General features: G+C 36.7%; 1 protein-coding gene across 6 annotated transcripts in view; it reads left to right on the forward strand.

The window, feature by feature from the left end:
* LOC123677155 (protein sickie) overlaps positions 1 to 14783 on the forward strand; it is a 190000-nt gene that overhangs the window by 114837 nt on the left and 60380 nt on the right. For 5 of the 6 annotated variants that reach the window (XM_045613695.1, XM_045613697.1, XM_045613696.1 and 2 more), the window contains 2 exons: positions 5020 to 5761; positions 7561 to 8282. In XM_045613695.1, coding sequence (XP_045469651.1) covers positions 5020 to 5761; positions 7561 to 8282 — 1464 coding nt within the window. Of the gene's footprint in view, positions 1 to 2384; positions 2577 to 5019; positions 5762 to 7560; positions 8283 to 14783 lie in introns of those variants that run through there. The other variant, XM_045613698.1, reaches the window with a different exon arrangement.

A 14783-nucleotide genomic window follows, 5' to 3' on the forward strand; every position in this document is an offset into this window, starting at 1 on the left:
GACTACTTGTTGTTCGTAAGAAGATAGTTACCTTTATTTCCTATTCGATAATTCTTGTAGTTATAGTTAATATCTGAATACATAATTGAAAAAAATTTCAATTTGGGATTTTGCAGTTGAGTTTCAGATTATTAGCTGAAATTTTTAACCGATAGAAAAGTGGTTGTTCACATGAAATAGGTCATATTGCCTATGAATTTAATATCGGAGTTCCTCAGGGTTCGGTGTTGGGGCCTCTCATTTTCTTTTTAAACATTAATTACCTTCTCAAGATTTTACGTTGAAATATGATCGCGATTTTTGCAGATGATACATTGATAGTGGTCTCAATAGAGTCCTTCGACAATTTCGTAGCCCCCTTCAAAATTTTTATGGGATTATCTGTTGAATGTTGCAGACAGAATGCCCTAATTGTGAATATGGATTCTTTGAAATATATACATTTAAAAGGATCCTTCATATGGTCAATGATGCAGAACATTTTGCATTGTTATTCATTGCTCCACTCTTGAAGGTTTCCAAAGTTGTTCAAAGAATTCTACGCTAAAAACCTTAAATGTCAATGTCAATGTTTTCCATCTTGTACTTTCCGAGGGCTCTGTGAGTCCTTTCAGAAGCTCAGAGAGAACCAGTGGTGTTTTGTGTAGAATTTTCACTGTATCCTGTTATCATTTTTGACACTGCACTATTGATATTTTTTCGAACAGCGAAGTATTTAACGTTTCCATGTAACTAGAAAATTTCTCCCAGCTCGGGGATCGAAGTTAAATATCGAACTGATAAATATCGACTGATTTTGAAAATCAACTGTTACTTTGAATAAACCAGACACCAGTTCCCAAAAAGATTTTTCTTCAAAATTTCCCTACCCGAAACGAAGACATCTGCTAGCTACAATTTATTATATCATTAGTATTTTTTTTTGTTATCTATAGGTCAAGTGAGAAAATGTTGTCGTATCTCAATATATTATGGTTTATAACACACTTCCATCAGTATGTTCAAAGCTAGGTCAGTAAACGAAGTCAGTACCAACTTCCGTATGCTTTATCGCTGGTACTTTTATAAGCCTCATAATTAAGTATAATCAGGTCATAATTATTGATAGCAGTCGAGTAAAAAGCGAAACAAGACTGAATCTTTCGACGCAGTTGATACGAATATATTTTTCGTGAATTAAACATTTTGTTTTTCATTTTTTGGAAAATTTTGCCTACAATGAAAATATGTATAAACACTAGCGTAGCTAATAGGAGGCTTTGGTACTGCGAGCCAAATATTATTATTTCTTTGTATCAAGTATCTCGTATCCTATAAAAATACTTCCTGACGAAGTTGCCATAGCCAACGAAAGCTGGGATTGCTCGATCATAAAAAATATGCAATTATGCTACTCGGAAAAGGTTCAGAAGCAATAGAAACATCTGGCTTCAAAATCCGATTGAGTAACAGCTTTCTCGGACATCAATCTGTTTACTATCATTCATGGATTTTATAGATCGAAGTAATCACTCTCCGACTGTTTCAAAAAAAATAAGAAAATATAGATTGGCTAGACTCGTTTTATTAAATATGTACTTATAATGATTTTGAATTCGATATTGAGAATTTATTAGATATCCTAGGAACATCTGAAAGAAAAGTTGAAGGAAAAGTCTTCAAAACACTTCTGTTGGTGGAACCTTGTAGATTAAATCATCTCAAAAATGGGATTTTATGAGATTATCTGAAAGAAAACTGAATATTCAAAATTGTTCATTTTTATTCCTTCAGCATTTACTTCGACCTTTAGTTCAATCTCCGAATTATCGAATGAATTTTTCATATTTAATTTTTTTATACAACCAACAACCTACAGCCAATAAGAAGAATATTGGAAAAAAAGCCAAAAATTCCGTGATTACATATCAGTTAGGGTTGAGATTAATTGACTCATTAAAACACAGTGGAGACGCAAGTGATCTCGTTTTTGATTGGCTGCCGGTTTCTGAGCTTTCTGGTTTACATTCTTCGTTCACATCATTTGTGGAATCTTTTCGAAATAGATCCCATTTTATTTAGTTGAATGAAATTGTTCTGTATACATATCAATCAAGCTCAATAATTTTAATTTCGACGAAGTGTCAGTTCTGTGCAGTCTATCGTATTCTTAAGTTCTATGGTTGAGCCCCGTTCCATTCGCCATTTTTAGGCTCAATTTGAACGTATTGTCGCCACTGAATGAGTCATTCATACGCCCTTGGATACCACATAACTGTATGTAGGTTTAAATGAAAAGATAGAGATCTGTGGAGGGACCAGTGCTCAGAAGATCACCAGTTACAGATCACGCTGCACTCGTTGCACGTGATGAGTACACCAGATGCATTCTCGTTTTCTTACACATTGTTGGGGTGGCTGTTGGTTTGGGCACGTGACACAAGCGATACAGAGAATCACGCGGTGTAAAAAGTTCTGTGGCGCGTTCTTCTATGGTGCGTCGGTTCGTTCTTCGTCGACTTCGCAATGGGGAATACACATTCTGGTAGCAACGTTCGCAAAGCTACAAGCTTGCCTACTTCCCCAGAAACACGAAGGTGCGTGCAGATGTTTCTGTTTGTTTTGTTTGGGTTTTAACTAGCATGGTTTGACAAGCATGTCAACATTGAAGAATACTTTATGGCCTCACTAGTTTTCTGCCAATTGACCATCAACACTATACTTGATAATTTATTGAATCAGTTTTGAAGCAAATGATTTTTTTATATATTTTATTAACTTTTCTGGTTATGGAGGATAGTTTGATGCTCCTCCCTCAAGAATTGGTTGAGGAAATAAATATTCAAGAAGATTCAAATATTGGATTGACTCGGTCTTCACTGATGGAAATTCATTTTAATCGAAAATAAATGAGTGAGTCTATTTCCACTTCTTTATTATTTAAATGACAATTATTGTTTTAGCTGTTGGAAATTCTTCAGATTTTCCAGTTATTCTTATTCAGAATGTCAAATCTGAAGAAGCTTCTGCCCAGCGAAACAATTATTATTGAAATTATTAGAAGTGGAAATAGAATTAATAAAATTTCGATAACAACGAAATTCAAATGATGATTATATTTTTGTTAAATGTTCGCTTGAACATTGAGAATACATACTACAAAATCAATTCAAAGAAACACAAAAATTCGTTGTTGGAACATGAATTAATATTATTGAAGTTGAACCCAAATCGTATTTTTCACAATTTCATTTTTCTTGTATAAATTATCATCAACTATATGATATCATCTGAAGAACGGGACATAGGCTTGTGGACACAACTATTCAATTTGAAAAATAAACATTATAAGTGAATATGTATCTGGAATGTTTAGATAAGCTTGAACACACAATGTTAGTTAGACTGACAGACCCTCTTTAAAATGCCTCCCCTAGTATACCACCCCATTTCAACTTCTCGAATATACAACAGATTGAATAGAATCGAAGTTTATCGAACACATGCAACCTATAACGCACAGAACTTTTTTTGATTTATTTTTTATTCGTTTCGTTACATTTTGGTTCGATTAGAACGCTAAAAAAACATAAAAATATTGAATGGAATTAATTTTAGGATGAAAAATAATATTCCTCAAATGATTTGCAAAAAAATTTCGTAATATGTTTTTAATAAGAGGGTAAACAAATCGAAATCGATTGTTAATAAAACGTATCGAACAATTAATTCAACACTTCAAATATCACGTCTTGCTTCGAAGTGGTAATTTGAGTTTCGAGAAATGCAATCAATCATGCGAAATCCATTAATTTTTTTTTCACAAGTCTGGTTGGTTTTCAAGAAGTAGGTTTCTAACATTTTTAGTTAGCGCTTCACTGAAATTGCAATGCATAATTCAATTCGGATATACTTGAGACAGCACAAGAGCTTTTTTTTTCGTTTAAACTTCATTATTTTCTACGGAAAACTTGATTAGAAATTCAACTAGAACCAACAGGACTAATCAAAATATGACAGCGAGTTGAATTAACTAGTTTTCCAACATTGTAGTCGCAAATTTGATTGTTGAAAAACAAGGGCTACTTTAATATGAACTGCAGATATTTTCATCCCTTAAAAATACAATATACCTTTTGTATTGCTTTCAACGTAACAAGAACGCAAAATAAAGTAGATAGGTATATTCATTTATTACAAAAATCCTGAAAATGAATTCGATGCGAACGGACTTCACTATTTAAAAATTTATTGGCATATAATGCCAGGTAACTATGTACTACAGTTGTACACAAGAAGAAATGAAAAATATGTGGACATCATTCTTTTTGAATTATTTCAATGATATTTTTGGAGGAATGTTTAAATCCTTCATTCTTAGCCTTCAAAATGAGATTCTTAATTACAAGTATTTTTCAACGAATATTATACAAAAACAGTCAAAATAGTTTCAGACAAACGTTATGAGTAGCAATTAAGTAATATCAGTTAATTTGAAAAGTTTGATAATTCATGTAAATTCCGAAGCAATTTCATTTAACGCACATTATTCAAGACACACAAGCAGCTTTGTTAAGATAATTGCGCTCATTAACGAATATAGTACCCATATATATTCATCCATTCATGTAAAATCTCCAACGATAACAGTTTCGTAATGTTTATAAAACCAACTAAAACAATCTTGGGCTAATTCAAATACTGAACAGCCGTTAATCCATAATATCATTTCGAGTACAACTGGCGTTTATTCTCGAATACCGTTAATTCCAATTAAGTCATCTCCAATAAACATGTGGGCATAAACTGCATCCAAAAAAAAAATTAAGAGAACAACTCCGATCCAATCTGAAACCCTGGGTAATAAACGTTCTCCGAGACCCGTAGGTATTTAGTTTTACAGCCTATTTTACGGCGGGTTAGCCTCCGATGAAGAATACTTCCTACAGATTCCTTTAAATAGCTTGTAACAACAAACCAACCGATGAATGCACGTATTGAAAGTTTTTCCTTCTGTTTATTTACGTTAATTCGTTACAGATCGTCGGCGATACCCCACAAAGGAGGAACGAGCATCCCTCTGCCAGGCTCTGCGCTGCCCTCCAGAAGATGCCCTCCAGACAAGGTCCGACCCATGGCCGGGTCCTCACGGGCAACCAGTCCGGCCCTGTCGATGATACCGCGTGGACCTCCAGCTGCCCAGATAGCCAGCCCGTATCAGCAAAGCCCCCAGCAACAGAAGAACTCCATGCTAGATAAGCTCAAGCTGTTCAAGTCTAACGATAAGCCAGCTCCGGTGAGCAACGGCAAACGGACTAGCAGTTCTAGTGGTGTGTCGTCAGCACGGAGTGAGAGAAGTGATAGCAGTGCCAGTTTGGAGCCCAGTGTCGATGTGAAACCGGTACGAAATGCCTCGCGGATCAAGCCTTCCAGGCCTGCGAAGGCCTCCTCCTCGTCTAAGAACAGCCCCAACGCGGGCAAGAAGGAGGTGGTAGGTCCAAAGACGACCAAGACGGAGGTTGAGAAACACGCGAATAAGGTGGCTAGTTTGTCGGCTTCCAAGCTGGCTGAACCTAGGGTGAAAGTGTCGGTTAGTAAGACGGATGTGTCGAACAAGTCGGGTAGTGGTTTGCCTGTGCAGAATACGCAGATACCGCATAGTACTAGTATTCCTAAGCCTACTGCTGCCATTAAGGGTACCAGTAAGGTGACGAGGGAGGAGAAGAGTGTGCAATCTATGGTTAAATCGCCGCCTAGTGGGATGTCTAGGGAGAGTTCACAGGTGAGGATATGTTTCAAACGTTTCAAATGTTCTGGAATGAGTGGGACCCTAACAGGATTTCACCTCATTTCAAACTTGGGTTTGTTCTATATAAAGAGAAGGTTTATTAAGAACACATTTGAGCGAATTAAACCATGAAAGATAAAGCTGAAAAAATGATCTGAACAATAATCTCTACATAATATTCTGGTGTTTACTTGGAAAACAGCAGGCAACAACTTGAAAACCTTTTCCTAGAAATGGTTTTTTCTGAGAAATCAGAAATTTTATCAACGTTTGACTCAAAAGCTGTATAAATTTGACCTTGGAGTTCTCTACGAAGTTTATTACATTCGGAAAAGGCAAAGATAAGTCGTGATAGTACTTTTTTATATACAAATTCATCCACGTAGACCTTTCGTTGTTTAACAAAGGGTCCTTTTGATATAGTCCAATGCAGACTGCTGATTCTTCGATTCAATTTATCACTCACTTCACGGCTTAGACTATATTTAATGTCTGGAAATATTGAGTGGGTACTCGATAAAAGCTGAAGAATAATGAGTAATTAAAGAAGTTCCTACTAACTACCGATGACATATTAAAGTACAATTGCCCTTTCGAGAGATATAATTTTCGATTTCGACTTTTCTTAAGTCATTTATGTTCGGTAGGTTATGCCATTTAATCATGGAACGATAAACGCTTCAACAAAGTTTAGGAATTGTTAAATTGTTTAACACATTTGTATAATTCATATTAAAAAACTCATTACAAAACAGACTCCTTAAACAGCACCAAACTGCTCTCCGAATCACCAACAGTGTGTTTTTGGCTGACTATGGACAAATACGATACCATTATACACATAAAATTATACATTCCAAATATACTTGCTGAATAAAATGTAGATCTAGAATCTAACTCGTGATTTTCAAGACCTTGTATACCAAAAACAACTAATAAATCATTTCTGTCGAAGAAGAAGAATCCTTAGAACTTCAATTCAGCCATTATTCACTTTTAATGTTCATCCTGTCAAATTACGAATATATTGCTTCCTCGACTGCTTCTCTGTTGCCTCGATATTGATATTTTTGAATATGATTCAATTTTAGGATATCTTGGAAGTTCTTAATCATTGAAAACTTAAATTGTAGATGTCAATCTAGGTAAAGGTGTTCGAAAACGATGAAATCCCAATTTTAAGCTATAATTACAAAACTAGAGAGGCCTGTCTGATACCTCGAAAAACTAAAACGTCTCTTTCTTCAAATCATCCTACAGTAAACAGCCTTCTTATTGACGTAGAGATTATTCATAAATGTATACGACCGCAGGGATGATTGAGTAAAATACACAGTGTGGAAATGAAACAGATCTTGGTTACCAGAATTGACTCAGATCTGTTCTAAGAACTGTTTGATTAGTTTCTGCAATATATCATGTTTTGCAACGACGTAATTGTCGATAAGTATCCGCTGTAACTCAAATGAATACGTGAGAAAATATGTTGAATGTGACAGGTCTAGAATGTCTGAAGTGGAATTCTTCGTGATAGCACGCACTGGGTAAATTTTTTCTTTTTCGCACCATTCAAGAGCTATATGATCGATATATTCAGTTTTCTATCCGTATCAGCCATTTAAGAAGTGTAGGTTAGAAAATAATTAGATGAAATGTTCCCAAGAGAAATTATCACGTCTTCAATATACTACCTAAACCCACATTTTGATTCGAGACTTTCAAGTGATTGTGTACTTCAATTTGTTGCTCACCACTCTATGTAAAGTATAATTACATTCAAATCTTATCTTCAGATCAACATATCATCAACAAACAAACCAGTGGTAGCCATGATATCACCCATGAAAAACGAGAGGGACCAGCAACTATCAGAGAGCAGTCACAGTACTTCCACAACAGGTCCAAACAGTAGCAACAGCAGTATTATTTACAAACCTTCCAGCGAGAGTAGTTCCGAAAGTTCGAACCTACCCTACACCAAGAAAGAACCGTCCAAACTTATCACAGAAACGCAACAAAACCACAGACCAACACAACAACAACAACAGCTGCAGCACCAACCTCAACAACTGAAACAACAAGACCAACCTATTCAGAAGCTGCAAGTTCAGAGTAAATCCCCAACATCTCCTACGTCTAAGCCAGACAATAAAACGAATCAGGGTTTTCCAAAAGAACCGGAGAAGATACAGAACAAAGTCCAACAGAACGGCCTCACCATCAAAGAAGCATCAGCTGAAGAGGAGAATTCGGTGAGCGTAGAACCGATGAGACCACTGTTTAGAGGCTACTGCAGTACTCTCACCTTGCCTTCAAGACACAGACCTACATATCAGATGATGCAACCTGAGGGCATGGGAGACTACTGTGAGATTGGACTGACCAATGGTTATATGTCGGATGGAGAGGTCTTGAGGAATTCCCCTCGAGAGGTGACTGATGGTTACATGTCTGAGGGAGGGTCTGTATTGTATGCAAGGAGGTTGCAGACAATGCCGGCTCATATACCGAATGGGTGAGTTAATTTGAATTTGTTTTGTTCTGAGATCTTGCTAGGCGCATATTGATTAATGGCCTTGAAAATGTAAATGAAGAGCATTAATTTGTTGATATATGATGACAATTTTTCCTTAGTCGTTGATTGTTTTGGTCTGTTAATTCAGATAAAGTTCAGGGAGAACAAAATGAATAATTGCCGAAACTGTTCTGTTTTAAGTATCTATTTGTTCCAGAAAACTATAATTTTGCTCAAATGTCGGTTATTTCAAGTCGAATGATTGAGTCCGACTCTTTAATGATGAAGAATTTATTGTCTTCTTGGTAAAGGGTGTTTTTTTTAGAGCTATAGAACTTTAAATTGCAATAAAACTACGATGGATTTTTCGATTGACATGAATAATATTTATCCGCAAGATAATCTTGTGGCATTACATTTTAAATATGATTTCTGGCATATGACCGCCACGGTTGGCTCGGATGTAGTCCAATCTGGACGTCCAATTTTCGATTACTTTTTCCAACATTTGTGGCCGTATATCGGCAATAACACGGCGAATGTTGTCTTCCAAATGGTCAAGGGTTTGTGGCTTATCCGCATAGACCAATTACTTTACATAGCCCCACAGAAAGTTGTCTAGCGGTGTTAAATCACAAGATCTTGGAGGCCAATTCACAGGTCCAAAACGTGAAAGTAGGCGGTCACCAAACGTGTCTTTCAATAAATCGATTGTGGCACGAGCTGTGTGACATGTTGCGCCGTCTTGTTGGAACCACAGCTCCTGGACATCATGGTTGTTCAATTCAGGAATGAAAAAGTTAGTAATCATGGCTCTATACCGATTACCATTGACTGTAACGTTCTGGCCATCATCGTTCTTGAAGAAGTACGGACCAATGATTCCACCAGCCCATGAAGCGCACCAAACAGTCAGTTTTTCTGGATGTAACGGTGTTTCGACATACACTTGAGGATTAGCTTCACTCCGAATGCGGCAGTTTTATTTGTTGACGCTTCATCGGTAATGGACGTAGTGCGCGATACGTACTCCGCACAGAGCCATTATTTTCGAAATAAAATTGCACTATTTGCAAGCGTTGTTTAGGCGTGAGTCCATTCATGATGAATTGCCAAACCAAACTGAGAATAAATCACTTGACAGCTGTTAAATCGGTCGCTATATTGAACAGTAATGCCAACTTAAAGTTATATAACTCAAAAAAAAAACAACCTATACAATGATCAAAAAGAAACAAAGTTTACCCATATCAACTTTGTAGCCGAAGATACTGGCACATTCTCATGAAGAATATCTACCTGCAAAGTAGCGAAAAAACTATTCCAATATGTTCCTTGGTTCAAAAGTTATGATAACTTTGCATTTGTAGCTTTAATTGCTGTGTCTACTTTGAACATCCTATAACTTAGGAACCAGCATTGACCAAAGTCTTCTTTAGCTTTTCATAAAGGTCTACAAAAACAATACCAACATTGAAATTGACCGGTAACCATGAAACACTCGCGTCAGACTGTCACTTCCTATCTTCAAGATTCCTACAGTCTCATCTTCCAAGTTACAAGTGCTCGAACGTTAAATCTTCCACATCTACAAGATAACCAATGTTCAGCTAAACGTTCCCTATCACCAAACTACGTTTATTATCTCTCCCGACCACGCAACATCCAAACATCTCAGCCTATACGCATCCAGCGATCATTTACCGAATTTTATCTCCCCTTGTTCATTAACAGTATTCTCATCTCTTCCCATCAGATATCCGAGACGGGTTTATAATCGTAAAATTCGATGAGAGCGCCACCGTACGTGCCCCGGAGGGTTTCAGATTCGCCCCTTTATCTCCATCACTCCATCCCTCTTATATGACATTGGGGGTGCTTAATTATGCCTGGATTCACGTTTATAGGTGCATGTCTTTCCGTAATAAAAGTGAGCTTGGGCCAGGACACTTGAATGAGATTTTTCTTTTGAAATGAAATATACGTGCTTTTTTGGAGATAATGGAGAGCCATAGAAATAAAGTGGTTTTGTGAAATTGAAGCGTGGAGAGCGACGATGGAATGCCAGATTTTTGTCACTCGAGGGTGGTTTTGGTTTCCTCTTTTTTGATAATGAACGTTTGATAATTGTGAATTTGACTCGCTCCAAAATGGTTATTGAATAATTTGAATTATATCAACTCCAGAGTAATAAACATAAATATAGTGAGCATATGTCATTTCCAGTAAGCAATTTTGTCCCCGACATGAACTATCATATTTGACATGAAGCGCGCGGAAATGAAAACATATCAGTGATACGATATTTCACTCAATTCGCGAGTTTCTCCACAAAGAACGCACTTCTTATGTCCCATAGTGAATCAAAGATTCATATTAACTCAGAATATATCGAAATAAATACCTAAATATATCAGAAATTCAGAAAACAAACTCCAAGCGCGTCAAACGACTTGAAACAACCGATGACAGTAGGAGAGCAAAAATTGCCAAACCTTGGATTTCAGCAGGTAGATATAGAAAATAATAAATATTCTGCTTATTATAAATTCGACAATTAGGAAAAATATTGGATTCCAAATATTCAAATTTGCAATATTTAATCGGGAATCACACAAATAAAAATATTTCATTCAATATAAGATACATTCATAACGATATAGTAAAATTGTCGATTCGAAAATATATCATAATCCGATAACGTGATCTAACCATGTTGGGGACATGTAAAAATTGCGCGTATACTTCCTCTATCTATGTTTATTACTCTATGATATCAATAAATGAGTATAGCGTCCATTCATCTTTGCGCCAATGGCGCCCTGCATATATAACCTGTATATTATGCCAAATACCTACCGTCAATGCAGTCTGAGGAAAAAATAAAGCCTAAATAATTTTCACCCTTAAACGGTTACAGGATAGCCTTGCGTGTTAGAGACGTATATTTGTTTCATGTTTCAGGCAGGTGTTATCTTTCGCTAATAGGCTTAAATGAGATAATATAACACGAGTTCAAATAGAATGAAGCTGTTGTCAAAGCACTTGTCGACGAGTCACAAAAGAATGTAATTTAATCTTTAATAGTTCAATTCATTTGCATCAATGATGCCTATCCTTGTATTTCATTAAAGTAGCTTTTTCCTTATTTCTTAAACTTTTTTAATATTCGATATAATCTTATAAAAAATTTTTATACAGACTGGTCCAACTTAACTTCTCAATTCTCCGGCTTCAAAATGAAAATGTGGAAAATTGCTTGGACTCGTCAATTTTTGATTCGAGGAGGAACAACTTCTCGTTTTCAACGAGATTTGTTTCATGTTTCAGGCAGGTATTATCTTTCGCTAATAGGCTTAAATGAGATAATATAATACGAGTTCAAATAGAATGAAGCTGTTGTCAAAGCACTTGTCGACGAAGAACAAAAGAAAGTAATTTAATAGTCAATAGTCAATTTTTGATTCGAGGAGGAACAACTTTTCCGCTTTTTTTCATTCCCGCACAACCCCTTGATTTTGAATAGGGATGAGGATTGTGGCAGTAACTAATATTGATCGTATCGAGTACTATCTGACCCTAAAATTTCGCTTCAAAATATCCATCGATAATGAAATAACAGCGAATATTTCCCTCCTGTCAAAAATTCTATGTAAATGGAATGCAATTATCGAAAATTACAGCGAATATTTCCCTCCTGTCAAAAATTCTATGTATATGGAGAACAATTATCGAAAATTACAGCGAATATTTCCCTCCTGTCAAAAATTCTATGTGAATGGAATACAATTATCGAAACTTACAGCGATAATTGCATTGTAGGAAGCGAAATAGCTCTGCAGTCTGCGATAATTGTTCTGTTCATAGATGCATAGTTTCTATGCATCTTATACAGTTCGAATCTATGGCATCTATGGAATCTACGTCACTTTGACAAGTTAACAGTTTATTCGGGAAATATTCCCCCGAATTACACTCGTGCATCAAAATGACCGGATAATTTCGCATTCCAGCGTGTTTTCTTCGAAAAACTGCATTCGGTCATTTTCATTTTTAGAGAAAGAGCCCTCCACCTTCGGTGTCGGGCTCTTTCTCCAAAAATGAAAATGAACTCATGCAGTTTTTATGATAAAACACGCTATCATGCAAAATTATCGGTAATCTTGATGCACTTGTGCAATTACTTACGATAATAGTAAAAGAGGCAATGTGGAATTTATCTCGAGAATATCATTCGTATCCGACGTATTCAAAGGTATTTATTGATTAGGTAGTCTTCCACTATTTTACCTCTCATTTCGTTATCGATGAAAATTTTGAAGCAAAATTTCAGGATCAGATAGTACTCGTTAAGATCTTCAAAATGAGGTAACCCAACACCCCTCATTCCTATTCAAAATTAAGGGGTTGCACTCATCCCCGTTAGAGGGTTGTAGTCACAGGTATGCGAAGGGAGGAAAAGTTGTTCCCCCTCGAATCAAAAATAGACGGGTTAGAGCGATTTTCCACATTTTCATTTTAAAACCGGAAAATCGAGGTGTTACGTTTTTCTTGGACCACTCTGTTGGTATATCTTCATTTTGGCTATTTTCCAAAAGAAAAGGATTAGATGGCTTTCAGAATGCTGAAGAATTCACGTGGAGTTGACTTTTGAGGCCTCATTAAATGTTGGACCGGGCACCAAAAACCACGCTACGGCCCTGCAAACCTTTGCATGGAATTCAAATCTTTCTTCAGTAGACAACTTTTCGTTCTCAATTCCCACTCAAATCTCCATTGATACATTTTCTAAAGCAATAAAACCTGTTGGAACTCTCCTACAACATCCTGCCGTCCCAAACTGGGTGGAAACCACATACTCCGAGAAGATCGCTATCACACCCTCGAATGAGCGTGGGTCACGACCGGCGCTATTTGAAAAAAAATCGACTAAAACCAACGCAAGGATAAGAGCCCCCTTTAACAGTTGTTGATTACGTTGATCAGTGCCTTTTTCGTAACCCGACCCGACCGTCCGTGGGACGAGGATCGAGATTCAGCTCCATCGGAGACGCTGGACGCCAGTGGCGGCGGCAGGTGGCCATCTGAGACGAGAAGGCCAAAATTTTCATTCAACTCTTCTCAGTCCATAATAAATTTGTTGTTGAATGAAACTGGCAATTTTCTGAACGAATAACTCCATCAGTGTGTCTGATAAATTATCAATCAGGAATGAAATGGAAGACACACTTAGTTCTATATAATTATATTCTAAGATAAAATTATAAGACGATAACATAACATAAACAATTTTACAAACGTTTCTTGACAATGATATTCTCTGATACAAATAAAGCATAATAATATATTTGATGTCCTTTAAAAAAGTACATATTTCATTAACGGTGAGTTTGCAATACATTGCTTTGTTTGTATCAGAGAATATCACTGACAAGAAACGTTTGTAAAATTGTACATGTTATGTTATCGTCTTATAATTTTTTGTTTATATCTTATTTTCAGCAAACCTGATGATGGCCTAGTGCCGAAATCAATAGTTTGTCTTAGAATATAATTATATAACAACAACTGTGTCTTCCATTTCTTCCCTGATTGATGAAACTGGCAATGTTTTTCAATTGAAAATATTAGGTGTACAACTTTGCTTCCGCTGTTTTGCAATAGATGGCTGTAGCGGTAAGTGGTAGTCGAAATAGAGATCGTAGATGCCATACAACAAGCTTAGGTATTTGTAAACATAATGCCATCGAAATATTAGTCGATTTGTGCCTGCATCATAAAGTTATTCTCGATTAAACATGTCAGCTTATGAACCATATTCTCGTCATTTGCGAGAGGTTTGAATTTTCTGCTTCAATATGGATAAATCTGCGGCTGAGGCTTATCGAATGCTTTCAAATACCTATGGTGAGGCCGCTGTTAATGAAAGAACGTGCCGAGAGTGGTTTCAACGCTTCAAGAACTGCGATTTTACGTCGAAGACCAGCATGGCGGTGGACAAGAGAAGGTTTTCGAAGATACAGAATTGGAAGCATTACTTGATCAAGACTCGTGTTAAATGCAACAAGAATTGGTAGGATCATTGGAAGTGTCGCAAAAGGCCGTTTCAAAACGTCTGAAGGTCATGGAAATGATTCAGAAACAAGGAAATTGGGTTGAAACCGACATATGTTGAACGGCATTTGTTTGCTTGCGAACAGCTGCTTGCAAGGCAAAGATTAAAGGGATTTCTGCATCTCCATCGTGACTGGAGATGAAAAATGGGTTAATTACGATAATCCGAAGCGCAGAAAATCATGGGGACATCCCGACCATGCTTCCACACCGACGGCCACACCGAGTATTCACGGTTCCAATATCGTTGGCTCAGTATTTGGTGCGACCAGCACGGGTTAGTGTCTTCTGAGTTGTTAAAACCAAATCACAGGCGATCGTTATCGAACGCAATTAATGCATTTGAGCCGAGCATTGAAAGACGAACGGCCGCAATACAACGAGAGA

Source organism: Harmonia axyridis, chromosome 3, assembly GCF_914767665.1.
Source record: "Harmonia axyridis chromosome 3, icHarAxyr1.1, whole genome shotgun sequence".
Classification (NCBI taxonomy): domain Eukaryota; kingdom Metazoa; phylum Arthropoda; class Insecta; order Coleoptera; family Coccinellidae; genus Harmonia; species Harmonia axyridis.